Genomic DNA, 17,698 nt, shown 5'->3' on the forward strand with positions numbered 1-17,698 from the left:
TGAACTCCATCTGGATGGATTCTGTGATGCTGGCAGGACACCCCGCCCCGCAAAAGGCAGAGGAAGGGACAAGGAGCTCACTTATGCCTCTGCTTTGTGAAGCCTGGCTTAGCGTGTGGGCGGGGGTTGTCTCAGATGGAAGAACTTGGAGTCTAAGAGCTCAGGAGCTGGACAACGACAGGGAGAGCTGGGATAGTTATGGGGAGCCTCCTGTTGTGGACTGTGAGCTTGTCCAGCAGAATGGATCTCTCCTTTCTAGAGCCACTGCTTGAATATTCACAAGTCTCGGCACTCTGGTGTTTCAAATCCCTGCACAGCATCATGGCCAACCTAAACTTCTGCATCCATCTCCTTAGCAAATACAAAATGCTGCAGGTTGCATCAGAGATTACAGGCTGCTAAGGACTCCTCTCATCCCGCACCCCAACTCTTACCAAAAAAAAAAAAAATACCAGTGTCATGTGTTTTGCAAGTGGAATCTTTGGGAGGTAATAAGGTTTTGTGTGAGGTCATGAAGGTGGGGTTCCCAGGATGGATCAAGCTCTGAGAAGAGTTGCTGAAATGTCTCCTGACAAATGGATGGCTAAGTCCATAGAATGCAAGTCCCCTTCAAAACTTGAAGAGTGAGAAAGGCAAGACAATCTGCTCATATCTGTTTTGAAAGCTGAGGCCAGAAATCTCGTTTTGAAAAAACATACAGATCATCTAAACTACCTATCAGGAAAGGCTACACTTTCTTGAGTGGAATATGGAACACATTTTTACATGATCACAGGCATGATGGGGGTGTGGGTAGTCCCCAGACAGCAAGTGTAGCATTGTGCTAAGTGAGGAGTAACCAAAAGCTTTCTAGAAATTACACCTTAAGGATATGTCTTGCATTCACATCCGTCCCTACATCCTCAAGGTCATTTATATCAGCATCATTTATAACAACAGAAAACCAAAACAACCCAAATGCCCAGCAATAAGCATGTTTAAGGTGAAGTACTGATAATGCAGTAAATGCATGAGTTAGTTCTGCATCACAGATGTAAATTCAGTTCAGGACCAACTGTTGAGTAAAAAATAGTGGACTTCAAAACAGTATGATTCCACTCAGTAAAAACAGTATCTCTACAAATGTGTGTGGAGGTAGTTAGGTATATATAAAGAGACCTACAAGAACACTTAAAATAATAATTATGATTGCATCTAGGCATTCAGTTTTCAAGGGTTTATTGCTTCCTTCTACACTGAGTTGTCTGCAAACAACTTGGAAAAAGTTTACTAAACGATTTGACTTTGGAAGGCAAATGGTCAGAAGGAACCAGTCCCATGATTAGGACTTGGAAGTCTGTAACCAAAGCATCAGTCAGACAGCACTATAGGCTTTTGGTAAAGATCTTAGAGATTATTATGCTGGACAGTTCTAAAGACTTCTAGATAGTTCCAGAAACACATTTGGAATATGGGTTTTTGCACTAGTATCTCAGAGGGTCACAGAAAAGAGCCAACCCCCAGATCCCAGACCCTCTCCTCACTCTAAGGAACACGGCATTTCTGGATTGGACGTTTCATGACCCAAGGGCACAGCTGTGCTGCTGGCTCACATACCCGCTTCTGGCAGGACTGGCGGACGTCCTCCAGCTCCTCCTCTTTGTCCTCGCGGTCCTTCTGATGCATCTGCTTCATCCTCTCAATCTCCAGCTCAAACTGCTGGCGGAGCTAGGGGGAAGCAAGGGCAGTAAATGAGTGTGACTCGCTCTAACTCTCCTGGTCTGCCATGGCACCCTGAGCATTCCAATTGCAGTTTTCATGTGCTGAATGTGTGAGCAAGGCTCAGCTGATGTTCCTGGACACCCCGGGAGGTCATAGACACCTAGCCCGAATGCGGCCCCCTCCTTCCTTGTGTCTATAGGTAGACATCACTAATCAGTCACCCTTGCCTACTGAGTTTGGATGCAGCCTCTGAATCCTCCCCAACATCCTAGATAAAATAAGTCTGTCATTCCTGAAGCAGGGTCAGTACTGTACTTATGGATGAGTGGACAGGTGAGAATGGATAGTTGGAAGAAGCTTACAAAGATTCGAAGGCATGGGGAGGGGGGGGGCATAACAAGATGCTACCTTTACCATTTACTTGATCTCTGCATCAAGTTCCTTTTTCTGTAGAAAATAACCATACCCAGAACGCTACTATGAGAATTAAGTAAGATGACCCATGTCGTCAAGTGCCTGAATGACCGTGCCCTCCCTGCCTAGCAGCCTGTGGTGCCAGGAAGGGTCTGGGTCCTGTGGACAAGAGTCTCCTAAATACACCCTCAGCACATGACAGATAAGTGTGACATTCAAATGTGGGTGAGGTCATACAAAATGTTCTAGAAATGGAGGTAGCCATCATGGGTTACAGTTCAAGACTTTTCTTTCCTGATCAGCATAACTGAGACACGGGCAGGGTCCAAGCCCTTGCTTGTCAAACTTCATAGCGCCTCATGATGACCTCAGTGACTCTGAAAACTTTCAAATCCCATGGCTTCCTTTTAAATCTGTTGAATCAGATGCTCCAGAGTACAGAGCAAAAGATTCCAAACTATTAAGCTTTCTTTTTTAGGTGCTTTATCATCATCATCATCATTTTATGATACAGTTCCACAGGCCCTGGGACTTCCCCTAACCCTTCCCTAAATCCCCCCCATGAGTTCCCCTATATCATTACAATACTATAGTTCCTCATAAACAATCATAAAGCTGTCATTGTGAACTTGGACAAATGGCAGAGAGTCCAGCATTCCATTGTCAAGACACATCCGACAGTTTCACTGGGAGTCCATTCTCTATTAAGTTTTTACTGATCTTATTCTTTTATGCTATTGCTGCAGGAGGCAGTATTGGGAGACCAGTAGTGTGAATGGAAAATATTGTAGAAAATGCACTACAATAATCCCTCCTTATGTGTACAGAATACCTTCCAAGATCCCAGTGCATGCCTGAAAGCACAGGTAATGTCAAATTTTATGCCTGTGTATGTAAACATATGCACATATACACATGTATATATAATTCCTGTACATGTAATTTCCTGTATTTCTGCTGTGTTTTCAGTTAGCACCAGAATTAATCTATCCTTCCATGTCTTATGCCCTGTTGCTTACTTCACGTCACCATCCTTACACTTGGACAATATTATGCCATAAAATAAGGGTTTCTAAAAACAAGCCCAATGACACAAGAACAGTCAATCTGACAAGCAAGAAGGCTACCAGGTAGCAAATGGGAGGGCAAGATACATAACATGGACACACTGGAGAGAGGGCTCATTCAGGTCCCATGTGAGTCTCAGTTGGATGGTTGAGCATTTCATCAACACAACTCAAGGATGGAACATAATTTAAAATTATGGATTGCTTGCTTCTGGAATTTTCCATGTTGTACTTCTGCATGCGAGTTGCCCACAAGTGACTGAAACCATAAAGGGTAAAACTGCAAGTAAAGTGGCAAGGCAGAGGAATCACTCTCCCTCCCCTTTCATCAAGCTTCTGCAAGTTGTCAACTGACATCTCCAACATGGAAATTGAATTGGAAAAAAAAATAAAACAATCTTGGTCTTTTAAAATGCTGAAAATATTTCCTGTTGTGTAGGACTGTGAAGAGTAAAAAAGGATTGTGTATATCAGGGCCCCTGTGGCAGTTCCTGGCATAAAGTAGACCGACTTTAAATGTCAACTTCCTTCCTTTTCTTCTTTAAAATGACAGAGGTTATGGGAAGATAATCCAAAACGAAAAGCCTGTGCAAGTAAATAGAATATTTCTTTTTCATTTTTTCCCCTAGCCTCTTGGACACTCCTGACATCTGCAATGCCACTTCTGTCAGGCTTATACGAGTTAACATAAAATTCCCTGGGAAAAGTGCTATATTCGAATAAATAAATATCTACTGGATGCCTACAAAGGCACAACTCAGCATGAGGCCCCGGCTGATGTTGACAGCTGGTGATGTGTTGAGTCAGCCTCATCTCCCGGGTAAGCCGAGGCTGGAATTGAGGAAGCCAGACAGTCCTGCTTCCAAGCCCCAAGTGGTCCTCCCAGTGATTGTCTTAAAGAGCGGGTGTGATTTTTCACCAGTGTTCACTTACAGCCTTAGCCCCCCTGCCTTACACAACGCCGGACATTGTGTCCTGTCCTGTGTCTCTTAATGACCTTTACAGGTAATGCTACTTTCTCCACTGGCTGGAGCTGGGGGAGGTGGGAGTCGGGGCAGCCAGAGGATGGACAGGTCTCCATTTCTCATCCCACTGATGAGGAGGAGACTGAAGTTTAGAAAAGCCATGAGTTTGCCTAAAGTCAAATGAGAGTGCTTCAAAAAGTTCATGAGAAAAGAAAAAAAATGGAGTTAAATAACTTTATTTGGGCTCAAAGACATTGTGAAACCCATGAATCATTCTTTTACAGCACAGACCTTCCCCAGGGCTCCTTGTGTAGACAATCAGCTATTTCTAAGAACTCATGTTACTCCTTTAACATCACATGACTTCCCAGACTCTGGGCCTTTGCATTGACCATTCCTTCTGCTTGTAACTGTCTCGTTCTATTGATGTTCACTCATTCTCCAGTGTTCAGCGTTGGAAAATATTCCTCCCTTCAGGAAGCCTTCCCTGAACTTCTTTTGCCTTCCACTAGACCATAACTACAAGCTAAATGTTCCCATAACGCTAAACATGACTATAACCTTCAGGAGTGTGTGTATTGTCTAAGGTTGCAACTGGAGCACACACATGGTACTGAGCACAGGAGCAATGTTTCATAAATTTGACTCAGCAAGCAAGGAAAAGAGCCCACTGCTGAGTACCTAAGACTCTCCAGATCCTGTCCGGCCACACTTGCCATCTCTCTTCCTACAGCAGGGTTAAGAGAGAAGCCAAAGCCAGAATCCCAACTCACCTACCTGATCTTCATGCCAACAGAGATGCTCTGAGTTCACCTGCTAAGATGCTGCACAGGGCTCCTGCATCCCATGTCAGATGCCTGCTTCAAGTCCTGGCTACTCCAGGCTCCTGATTCAGTTTCCTGATAATTATCCTAGGAGATATCAGGTGATGCTCCAAGTCTTTGGGTTTCTGCGACCCTGAGGGGTGACCTAGATGGAATTCCAGGCTCTTAGCTTCAGCCCAGCTCAGCCCAGACTTCTTTGTTGTAGGTATTTGGGAAGTGAAATCAACTTCTCAAATAAATAAATGAATCTCAAAGCAAAAACACTTAAACAAAGCATTCATTTGAAACACTACCGGAGAAATTTTTTTAAAGCTAAACATTAAAAATGCTCTTACTTCTTTTTGAAAACGTTTTTGATTTTTATCTTGAGAATAACAAAAAGCACATGACTCATCATTCCTTTTTCCCTCTGGACACCAGAAATTATACAGCCAAAAACTATTAAGTGTTTAAAGCCTGCGCTTGGCATATCTGCATATTAATTCACTGTCCCTACACACTCCTTTGTGTGTATTTTAGAATGTATTTTTCTGGCTCGGATTGTTTTACTTATAATTGTATTATGTTATTGTGCATGTATCTTATAAACAGCATCGAATTCTTTTGGGGATGAAGTGAACATAGATACAAGCAAATAAAATATTCATATATTATTTCATGAGAGGTGCTGGTACCAGAATATTTTATCTTCTTGCTTCATATCCCTTCGTTGTTTCAGATCTCCAGTTGTGCTTTAGGCTGTACAGGGGACAGGCACATAATAGTGGGTGTTCAAACGAAGCAGGGTCTAGCGCTTAATGTCTGCCACTTCCTCCCAGTCTCAGAACCTCAGCTTCTATATCTATAAAGTGAGATTAAAGGGCCCGGCGCGGTGGCGCAAGTGGTTAAAGGTCCTCGCCTTGCACGCCCGGGATTCCATATGGGCGCCGGTTCTAATCCCAGCAGCCCCGCTTCCCTTCCAGCTCTCTGCCTGTGGCCTGGGAAAGCAGTCGAGGACGGCCCAAAGCTTTGGGAACCTGCACCTGCGTGGGAGACCCGGAAGAGGCTCCTGGCTTCGGATCGGCGTAGTATCGGCCCGTTGCGCTCACTTGGGGAGTGAATCATCGGACGGAAGATCTTCCTCTCTGTCTCTCCTCTGTATATCTGCCTTTCCAATAAAAAATAATAAAAATAAATCTTTAAAAAAAAAATAAAGTGAGATTAAAGGGACAGCTCTGTGGGATAGTGGGCTAAGCCAGCTATCCCTATGGACACTAGTTTTGAATTCCTGTTGCTCCACCTCGAATCTACCTCCCGTTACTATGCTTGCAGATCATGACCTATGTGCTTGGGTTGCTGCACCCACATGGGAGACCCCGATGAAGCTCCTGGCTCTTGGTGTCAGCCTCATCCAGCTCTGGCCATTGTGGCCATTTGGGAAGTGTACCAGTGGATGAAAGTTTCTCTCTCTCTCTTTCCTCTCTGTAACTCTGACTTTCAACTACATAAAACTTTTAATTTAAAAAAAGTAAAGTTAATACCAATAAGAACTTCCCAGCTGCAATTCCTGAGAGGATACAAGAGCAGAACTTAGGGCTGAATCCAATACAAAGAATGCTCACTAAGGGTTAGACATCTGGTCAACAGTTCATTGTTGAGCACCAGTGATATCTTTAACCTGTTTGGGGATACACTGATAAGCAAGATCGAAAATATATACAGTTAGTTTCCTGAAGTTTATATTCAAAAAAAGGATAAAAACATCAGGATATATATGTGTGTGTCTGTATGTGCATACATACATACATATATATATTATATAGCATATATGTGATTTATATATACTATATATAGTGTGTGTATACGTACATATGCTACCTGATATGTAGATATCATGATACCATGAAGGAAAGCATAACAGCTAAAGACATGGAGATTACATGAGAGAGAAGTTTAGGCTATGTACACAGGGATCCCGTCAGGCTTCCCTGAGGAGGTGACACTGACCCTTGCAGAAGGGCAGGAGAAGGCGAAGATCATGGAGAATCTAAATGGCTGAGTTAAGAAGAGTGGAGAGGTCTTCTTGGATCCTAGACAGCCCTCGAAGGATGAGCAGCAGCCCACATCAGACACTGAGAAGATGCCCTGGAGCCAACACCAGACAGACCGTTCCATATGCAGTGAGCCTACCTGCTCCAGCTGCTTGATGGTGCTTTCCTGCTGGCTCTGGATCTTCTGCTGCTCGAGGGCATTGGATTCTAGCTTCCAGAGCTTCTCCTTCAATCCAGCAACACAATTTTCCCGCAGAGAGGTGGACCCCAGCAGCTCCCGTTTCTGGTCCTGCAGCTTCTCTACCTCCTGCTTCAGCTGAGAGGCCTCCTGCGCCTTTTTCTACAGAGACACCAAGAGGAACGTAGCCCAGATTCCACAGGAGCCTCGTCACTCTGCCTCCCCCAGGAAGACCTCCAAGAGCTGTTGGAGTGGTGCTTTCCATGTTCCAATGAATGCTTTTACATCTCTGCCTCCCAGCCCCTCCTTCCCAGAACCCCAGAAATCCCCACACCAAGGGGGGGTGGGATAGATGACAGCAGGAGATGCTGCCTAGGGCAGGCAGACAGGTGTAAGTGCAGGGACTAAGGAAAAGCAAGGATTTTACCCCTTGAGTTAGATCTCAGAGCACCTCAAGGACCCCATGTGCAAGGGAAGGGTGGGTACAAAGCTAAAACACCTCCATGTGCCTGCCCAACTTGGGGTGAAGATAGTGGAGCCAACAAGCAAAGCATCCAGAGGTGACTCAAGTTAGAAAGTCAAGTCCAGGGTCACAGAAGCCATGTGTGTGTGTAGCACCATGGAGTTGCTGGATTCCAGACTAGAATTTAATGATTTTCCTCGGGGTATTAAGGAGCCACGGAAGGGTAAGAAGAACCCAAGTGAGGTGTCAATATTTGGATAAAAGTCCTCAGTGTTGGGATGGCATGGCAAAGAACACTGCTTCCTGGTACCTGATTTCATCTCTGCTGAGCCTCTTACACCTCCCTGGTAGGCAGTTTGGAACCTATGCAGGTGACTAGAGCAAGATCATGACATTAAGCTAAGAATATCTAATGATGAATCAGCCAATCATTGTTTCATTAAGATTCACTGGGACCTGTGACCCCAGCCACCTGGCAGACCAGGACATCTGCCCAGGGTTCTCTCCCTGACAACATCATTTGTAGCAGGTGCACAATGGCATTTCCTATGATCCAGCATCCAAGAGTCTAGAGGGTTCACCTCACTGCTTACCTGCAGCTGCTGCTGGAGCTGACCCAGCTCCCACCGGACACTGGTATTCTCCTGAGTCACCTTCTCACGGAGGCTCTTCTCAAATGCAAACTCACCCAGGGCCTGGGCCAGCTGCATGTCAAACCTGTTTAGGCAAAACACACATGATGGCACCAATGAAGGGGAAATGGATATGGAGGGTTGAGAGGAGCTAAAGAGAAGCAGTTAGTGCCATAGGCAAGAGAGACAGAGCTGGATAGATGGACAGATAGATGGATGCACATAGATAGAAAGATAGATAGATAGATAGATAGATAGATAGATAGATAGATAGATAGATAGAGACAGAAATATACAAGTGTTGTTCAATGTTTTTCTATAAGGTTATAGTTGTGAGATAATGATTCACAGAGGAGTTTTCATTTCCACAAAAAATATTGGGTGCTTATTAAAACTATGATAAAAATGTGTAGACAAGAAAATTAAAAGTAAGATAAAATTATATGTAGATATAAAATTAAAATTGCAAACACATAAGTAGATAGAAAAAGCTCAGAAAACTTATTTGTAAAGACCCATTGACTCTCCCAGGCCCACGTTTGGCAGCCAATGCCCTCTGGTCAGTCAGCATGTATATACATGTTGTCATTTATCTGTCTTCACACAGACAAGGCGATCCTGCATTTCTTACTTGATCTATTGTCTGGCTGGTGCACCCACAAGCCACATTGAAGCATGTTAATTGTTGCCCAAATGCTGGGAATGTAGTCCTTCACTCTTGTCCCCATGTTTTTCCCTGGTAGGAAACATACAGATTCACTAATCCTTTTGGGGAGTCATGCAGGGAACTAAGAAACACCTAGTTAGAAACCCTCTTGCACCTCCATGATGGCAGCAGTAAGCACTCCCAGGAGCAAATATCACCCCCTCCGAGTTGTCTCAGCCTTGTATTCATGTCACAGGTGAGCAAACCAGCCCGGGAGCCTTTGGCAAACTTCATCAAGGTGAGGCTTGAAGTAAGCATCCCATGGCTCAGACAGGACACCTCCAGGGCCCCAGAGAAATGGAAGTGGCAGACCTGGGCATGGCTCTTGGTCTTAGTGGCAAAAAGGGCCCTTTTGTTAAAAACAGATGCAATGCCCCTTAATACCTGATGGTCATTCAAAGTCCCAGACTCCCAAGCAGACCAGTGACAGACGTCCTCAGGTAGACCCCATAACTCAGAATCTTTCTAACGGGCTGTTGGTGACATCATTCAAGAAGTAGTATTTGTAGCTTCTGAATGAAAGCATGCTGAGGATGGTGATGATCCAGCTGCCTCAAGATGCTAGGTCTCTGGCCTACACAGTGAGAAACTGTCATCTCCATTTACAGAGAGGGAAGCTCAAGTTCAGAGAGGTGGAGCAGCTCATTCCTTAATTCCCAAATGGTAGAAGTGAACTTGAATCCAGCTTCCCTAGCATCTTAGATAGTCCCTGCCCCATCTACCAGTCCATGCCTGTGGACAGGTGAGATGAAGTGAAGCAGCAAGGGCCAGGTATGACAGGTATTTCAGAGAAGCGCTTGACCTGACAAGTCATCTGATCCTAAAGAATGGATATAGACCCCCAACTTCTAGAACACAATGATCAACCAATCACCTGGGGCCAGACAAATACACACATATACTTCCGGGAAAACCTGGGGTCCAGCTTTCTCCTGAGCATTGGAGTCAGTGGACCTCCTTCAGGGCTTACCCCAAGAGTTCCAACCTTTGTGACATGTGCAGGGTAACCATGGCAATAATAAGACAACCCCAAATGGAAGCTTTCAGGGATGTTGTGCAGGCAAGGTGGGGGATAGGGAACTCAGGTACCACAAAGCTATCAGTCCATCTCAGGACTACAGAGCAAGCGGCTGTCTCTACCACCTGGCTCTCCATGGAGGTTTGCTGACTCTGGGATCTTGACTTCTCCTGAATTTCTGACCTCTACATGGACACTTTTGCTGCCCTGTAAGTTCCCTGCTAAAATTCTCATCTACCTGCAGTTTGCATTTCACATCAAAACACGCCTCTGCCCAGGTAGGGTAGCAGAGCAGAAGGTACCCCAAGATTTGTTTCGAAAGGAGGAAGAAGCAGAGACTTTTCCTGAAGGGAATATGAATCCCAGGTTCCATGGAAGGGGGTGTGGGAAAGCAGAGACAGAACTTTTCTGGAGAGTGCCCCACCCGTCAGAGAGTTGGAGTCTCACAAAACAAGAGTGAGGAGTCCATGCTGAGCACCAAGACAGCTAGAGCCAAGACAAACCTGGAGGAGGACAGAGTGTCCAGAACTCTGTGTATTAGAGACAGGGTCTGTCGGAACCATTCACGGTCATTGAGTGACCAGTAAAGACCAAGGACACCTCTGAAACACCAGTTGCTCTCTGACCCAGAGAGGTGATGTCACTTGACAAGGCCACACAGCAGGTGGCCAAGACAAAAACTGAGCTGTTGCCTCAACTTCCATGGTAAGATGTAGCCAGATCATCCATAGGCAGGTTAAAAAAAAAAAAGATAAATAAAATGCAATACAACCTCAGTAAAAAGAGAGCAGACTTCTCCTCTTTGTAGGAGTAGGCAAACAGCCTTTGCAAGACCTGAAAGTCAGATAAAGAGCCAACCTTGGAAAGCCGAAGGATAAGTGAGAGAGACAATGGCGAAACCACCACCCCACCCGCCCCATTCATTCCCCCACTGTGGAAATGCGATTCTGCTAGTACTCTCTGCAAAGTCACATCCTGGCTCACGCAGGAACATTTTTCTATGTTTGCTCTGAATCTTCCAAGATAGATTGTGTTCACCTATTTCTCACCTATGAATTTTCTGCAAGGGCTGGCCTGGCTCAAAGCAGGACCTCAGAAAACCTTAGCCCACACCAAGACAGCAGAAGGACTGTGGGCACAGCCAAGTTCAGGGACAAAAGCCTCATGGGTGCTAAGGGTCTGCACAGGGAAATCCATGAGTGTGGGCCTAGGCACCAATTCAAGTTCTCCTGCCATATGGCTCTGGTAACACCTCTAAAGGAAATCAAGTATAGGAACCAGGGTGCAGATTCAAGGTTGGGCTCTCACTTGTGCACAAGGTTCAATCCTTGCTGGGATTGTTCACATGATCTTACTCCAAGTCTTAAATGAAAAGGGCAGGAAATTGCATTTTTTTTTCCTACCTTAATTTCAATCATGGTGGTAAGAACGAGTATCTCGTCTGTTCATCTCTACCACCCAAAATCAGAGTCCTCACCACAAGACAGTTATTCTCCTTGCCCTTTGCTCAATTTACCAAAGAGCTGAAGGGCCTGCCTGATAAAGGTCACACAACTAAAAGAAGCCATTGCTGGGGCTTGAACCACAATGGTTTATTTGAGAGACAGAGAGATTGATTGGATTCGCTTCTCAAATGGTTGGCCAGAGCTGGAACCTGAGCTGGGAGCTAGGCAGTCAGCACAGGTATCTCAAGCAGGTGACCAGACCTCCATTGAAGGAGCCATCATTTGCCATCTCCCAAGATCTGCATTGGTAGGAAGCTGGAGTCAGGAGCTGGAACTGGGAATCAAACCTAGGCATTCCCCCTTGAAAGGTGAATGTCTTAACTCTTAGATGCAGTCCTCATCCCAAACCAAGATGGCTTAATATCAGTGCCTGGGCTCCTAACCACCATGCCATGAGATCTTTCGAAACAAATCCCTTACTTGTCAAAAAAAAAAAAAAAGAATATAGAAGTTCCCCCTAGGCTGCATGGTTATGGATAACTGCCAAGTTTGAGTAAGTAAGATAAAACAATTATGTCTTTCTGGGTTCTTGGGAGAACCAGGCTGGAGTAAGATGTAAGGAGGAAAATAAATCCAGAGCAGATCAGAAGGGTTAATTAAGCCCCATGGGAGAGAAAGGGAGAGAAGCAAGGGGGCTTAGCAGGAGACCATGCAGACCTCACAAGATCCCAGCACCAGGCAAGCCCAGTCTAAGCAGCCCAGGAAGGATGTGGGTTGCAACTCACTTCTTCTGCTTCTTCTCCAGCTCATGGTTTCGGCTCTGCTGGTTCTCCAGCAGGACTCGGGTGTCCTCCAGGTCACAGGTCAGGCGGTGGCATTTCCTCTTCAGTTGTTGGGCTGTCATCTTGGCCCCTTCGTAAGCACCCTGCAGTTCCCCGAGCTGTAGGAATAAGACAATGAATGGTCCTGCTCCGCTGGTACCAAATAGGTGTGTTAGTCCCTAAGAGTCATCACCTGAAATCCATGGGTGGAGAGGAGGAGGAGGGTTCCTTCCGTAACCTTTAGCAGGTACCAAAACTCCATGGAGGCTCAAGTCCCTTAGAGTTTCAAGCCAGAGCTAACTCCATCCTCCCAAATACATTACATCCCCCCTCTAAACGCCTGCCAGCACCTAATGTGATACAAATGCTGTGTATTCACTAATACACAGCTAATACACTAATACTTAGCTAATCTCTGTCGTTCAGGGGGTAATGTTGAAAACAAAGCTGTCTGCATGCACTCAGGACACGCACAACTTATTTTTTGGTCCAAATATTTTTAGCACATGGCTAGTTGAATCCATGGCCGTGAGATGCGTGGATATGAACAGTCACTCGAATCCCAGGAAGTTGCCACATCCAAGGTAAATATAATGGGAAGAAGACACTGAAGTCGCAGTCATCTAGTCTTAACTACTTTGACCAGCATGACTTCCAGGAAGGGGCTGTTCAGAGCCTCAGTTTGCACAGAGGTGAAATGAGGGCAAATTCACCCACCTGTTAACTTTTTCTCAACAAATATCCTGGCAACCCACGGACTTTTTGTCTTCCCTGCCTCAACTTGACACCAGACAATTAATGTTCCCTTGGCCACATCAATCCGACAAAGTGAGGGAGAAAGAGAGCCACAGAGCCCCTCCGGAAAGATGCAGCCAGTAAATCTAAGCAGGAAACCCCGGAGATGGGTGCAAGCCATGAATGACACCTGGGGTGCACTGCATGGGCGGGCAAGCAGGCGCAGAGCCTCCGGCAGCCCCCTTCAGGAAAACACTCTCCTGGGTGCCCTAGTTTACATGTGGAGAAGAGTGCAACTCAGCAGTCTGGCTTTGCACAAACGGCCTCATTAAAGAATTGCTTTAAATAAGCAAAACTCTGGGTTAATGAAGCCTGTAATTCTAGATTCAGTATTTGAAGGCAAATGGGATGTTTTCTTAGATTCTGCCGCTCTGAAAAGGTTGCCATTTTATTACTTTTTAATGCAGCATGAATATTCCCCTTCCTTAGGGAGACTGACCTGCCTTTCCAATTTGTTATACAGGAATCAGGGCTGCTTCCTCAAGGTTGCCCTCCTGTGTTGACCTATGGTGCAGGATGGTTGTGGGGGATCCCAACCAGATGCCCACCCTGCCAGTAACCAATGGAAAATGTCTTGACTGCCACGCAGGACACTTGAGTCTCACTCCATTGTGCAAAGAATCCAGTGTGGTCTCGCCCTCACTCATCTGTGTCTAGGATACATTTCTCCCATCATTTCCCTCATCCTACAGTTCTTCATCATGTGGCGTGAGATGAGAGGTAGGTGGTTCAATGACAATATATCCTAATTAGGCTACTGTTTCGGAGAAGCAATTCAGGACATCCAACCCAGCCCCATGTCCTGCAAACACATTCTAAGAAGAACGACCTTTAAGCAGATTCCTCGAAGGGAAATATCACTATATTCTTAGACTCGTGCCTATGAACTACACGAAATCTGTTCCTTTTGTATATCAATATTACAGCAGGAGGTAGGAGGTGCTATAAGGAGGAGTAACCGCATATGCAAAGGCCTGCAGGTGAGGAAGAAGTAGGCATTGGCGGGAGGAGGGAGAAGGCAGAGTCCAGGGGGTGTGGGAACAGCTGCACTGATTCACAAGGGCGAACTTTATGTCCAATAACATCATGGGGGTAGTCGGAAATTGGTCACGATAGAAGTGTTTGCACCATGGAAAATGAGCCAATGCCACAAATCATGGCTTTTCCCTGCTCCACCTCCTTTCAACTCGCCCCCCTAAAGACAAGTGTTCACACATCATTAATCAACTTAGTCAATATATAGATAAGTCAGGATGAAGACTAGGGACAACTGGAGACAATGGAAGATGGGACAAGAGGTCACACTCTCACCATATTCATCTAGAAAGGCTAGGTAAAAATATGATACACAACCCACATTTAGAAAAATTGATCAGGGGAGCTTTCCATGCTCATTTTAAATAATATTTTTGGGAAATTCACGGTAGGACAAAATTGTATTTTGATTTTAAAAATTTCGCATCAAGAGAAGTTAATCTGTTTTCCAGAAGATTTGATAGGCAGAGTTAGAGGGAGGTGGAGTGACAGAGATCTTCTAACCATTAATTCAGCACCCAACATGGCAACAAGAGCAAGGAATGTTCCAGGCTCAACTCAGGAGCCTGGAATTCTACCTGGGGTCTCCAACAAGGGTGATAAGAGCCAAGGACTCAGGTCGTTTCTCGCCGTTTACCCAGATGCATAGATGGACCAGCCATGGGGCAGCTGAGGATGACTTACACAGATACAGGTGCCTCAAGTGGCAGCTTAACCTGCAGTGGCACAATGCCAGCCCAAACATGGCTCTTTTTCCCATGTCTTCCACAACATTTTGGAATTCATATATAATGTATGTCATATTTTATGTTTTATAACGTAATTCTATTTTGACATTATTATATTATACTCGTAATACAGCTTGGGTAACAGCTTCAGTTTCCAAAAAGAAACTGATTGTCACAAATGCTGATGATACAAAGCCAGAAGCTCAGGGGTAAGCTATGACAGTTAGGGTGGGAGATAGGAGATAGACCATAGCCCATAGCAGGTGCAGAGTTGGAATGAAACTTCCACGCTGGCAGGCCCTTCAAAGAACTAGCCCCATGATCAGAAAGAACAATAAGCACTCCATTCCCTTTGAAGAGGAAAGAAAGCTTAGTTTCCCCCAGTCTAGGTTGAGGGGCAAAAACCTCAGGTCTACACCTCATGTGGGTATAGAAATTAGCTGATTCGTACAGAAACGTGTGACAGAGAAACCTCTAGGTCTTGTAGGAGGAAATCTACCACAAGAAACATCACAACGAGGAAATCCTGCCAAAGGCAAGCAAGCTCAGAATCAAAACTGACAAAACACAGAAGGAAAATTATCCACCCCGAGAGGCAGCACTGTGTTCGATGCTGGAACCATCTGAGTCCCAGGAAGAGGAGGTACTGGCTCCAGTGCAGCAGGTGGCTAAGGGAAGCGTTTGGAAACAAGGACCAGAGGGAGTGGCTCTGGCCCAGGTGTGAGATTAAGGGAGCAGATTAAAGGCATGAGAAATGGGTACAATGTGATTATTGTAGGAACAAGTGACAATGTTTACAAAGATTAGACTCTCCGCCCAAACAGGAAAGTGACTTCTACAATGTCTAAGCAGAAATGGGACTGGAATGCAGGCATCCAAAGTTAGCAGGTCCACTCATCTGCAACATCTGTCCTTGGTACGCAGAACCACGCAGTTGAAGAAGGTATTTTCAACATATCCTACAATAGCCAGCACTTGTCATTTACGGCAGAGGTGAAACTGGCTGGTGCTCTCCTTCCACCTCCCCAGAACTGGCCCATACCATGAACACTCACACTGGAGGTGAGAACCTGCCAGCTGCCCAGCTCCTCCATGGTCCAGACTATCCCCTCCCTCTTACCTTCTGCTCCAGCTCTTTCTTGGCTGTCAGCTCCGAGTCCAGCCTCTCTTCACATTGCTGTAGACGCTTCCTGAGAAATTCATTCTCCATCTGGGCACAGTCAAAACGCATCTGCCACTCGTCTGCTGTTGAATAGAGTTGGGGAGGCCCAGAATGTGAGAACAAGTGAGTGTAAACTAGGTCTGCAAGTGGCTGCCCTCCCCTGCCTTGACTCTTGGCATGCAGGAGCCCCCGGGTGTCACATTCAAAAAGAGCATTCAGTTCAAATTTTTAAAAACACCTCCTCCAGGCAGCCTGTCCTATCCTAACTACCTCCAGCTGTCTACAGTACTTGACCACCTGCTGCTCTACGATTTGTGGCCTTATACTATTTGTACTCTCACACCTTTCCTTTTCTCAAGGCAATTTCATAATCCCTAATGGCCTGGGAGCTATTTTAGTCATCAGTGACAGCCACTACAAGAGTTTCCCCTCACAAAACAATTCCCTGTAGGTGTGGCTACAAGTTCACCAATTGCCTCATGAACCCACAGACATAAACTACCAACAAGAATTATCCCAAGGACCAGCCTTGTATGGGGCACAGAGCACGCAAGAAATGACTGGTGGTTGAAATAGCAATTTTAAGGGTCTACTATATGCATAACAATATTGAACTTTAAAAAAAATCACTTGTTTCACTAAGATCAATTGGCTGAGTAGAATGAGCTAGTTTAGCTTACTGCTTTTTTTTTTTTTTACTACAAATAATAAAATAGTGCTCTTTAGTTAAGGAAGCTGTAGAGAATATTTCACATGTGCACAGGTGAAGAGAGAGAACATTTGTTTATTCATCTCTGCATCCATCTATCCATTCAGCTCAATACTCATAGAACATGCCACTTTGAACTACCCACGAAGGACAAAAACCTTTCCATCCACCTTCTACGAAATCTAGTGGTGAGGGAAAAACTCTAAAAATAGAAGTAGAATATAGTATGATCAGAGATCTCATTAGAGAATCCAAAGGAGGATTCAAACTCACAAGGCAACATGTTCATTTCATTCATTAGTATGCCTTCAGAACACACTACGATGCCTACCACATAGCAAGTGCTTGATTCTTCTCATTGGCTAGGTTGATGGGTGAATGGACAGATGTGTGATCGGATAGATGGCACAGTGGAAGATTAATGGACGAATAATTGGATTGATAGAAGGAATGATGGGTGGGTGGATGGATGCAGAAAGATGAATGGACTGCTAATTGGACAAATAACTGAAGCTTAGATGCATGATAAAATGAAAGTCTTGGAAGAGGTGACCACAGTAGGGATTTCCATGTTACTAATCTCAACAAATGATATAATTGTAAGGAGTTAACTTAGCATTCATTCAAATTCCCACCAAAATAAATAATACCATAGGTGAAAAAAAAAATCCTGCCGTTCTATCAGAAAAGTGCCTTACAGCAGCAAGCATCCCAGCCTGCAAAAAAAGAAGCAGGAATATGAAGTACCTCTGAGCTCTATTCTAGGATGTGCTTCGTAGCAAGTGACGCAAGTGGGCAACACAAGCAGGTAAGGAAACCGTCCTCCATCCTCCACCTCCAACTGCCTTGCCCCTTTGTATTCAGCCACCCTTTTTTTTTTTTTCTGGAGTCATGTGATTTCTACATTAGCACTGCAGGTTTCTTGAGAACTAAAATTCAGCTGTAACCTCCCGCAAAGTCCAGCTCAGCACCGGGTGCCTACCGTGCAAGCTGCTCTTTAAGCAT

General features: G+C 45.1%; 1 protein-coding gene across 1 annotated transcript in view; it reads right to left on the minus strand.

Moving 5' to 3' along the window:
- MYO18B (myosin XVIIIB) overlaps positions 1-17,698 on the minus strand; it is a 189,498-nt gene that overhangs the window by 79,225 nt on the left and 92,575 nt on the right. Inside the window, exons 27-31 of the mRNA XM_041003594.1 lie at positions 15,943-16,064; positions 12,229-12,383; positions 8,236-8,359; positions 7,141-7,341; positions 1,597-1,707 (exon numbers count right to left, since the gene is read on the minus strand). Coding sequence (XP_040859528.1) covers positions 1,597-1,707; positions 7,141-7,341; positions 8,236-8,359; positions 12,229-12,383; positions 15,943-16,064 — 713 coding nt within the window. The remainder of the gene's footprint in view (positions 1-1,596; positions 1,708-7,140; positions 7,342-8,235; positions 8,360-12,228; positions 12,384-15,942; positions 16,065-17,698) is intronic.

This window comes from Ochotona curzoniae, unplaced genomic scaffold, assembly GCF_017591425.1.
Source record: "Ochotona curzoniae isolate NIBS_2020 unplaced genomic scaffold, NIBS_Ocur_1.0 scaffold_274, whole genome shotgun sequence".
NCBI classification, from domain to species: domain Eukaryota; kingdom Metazoa; phylum Chordata; class Mammalia; order Lagomorpha; family Ochotonidae; genus Ochotona; species Ochotona curzoniae.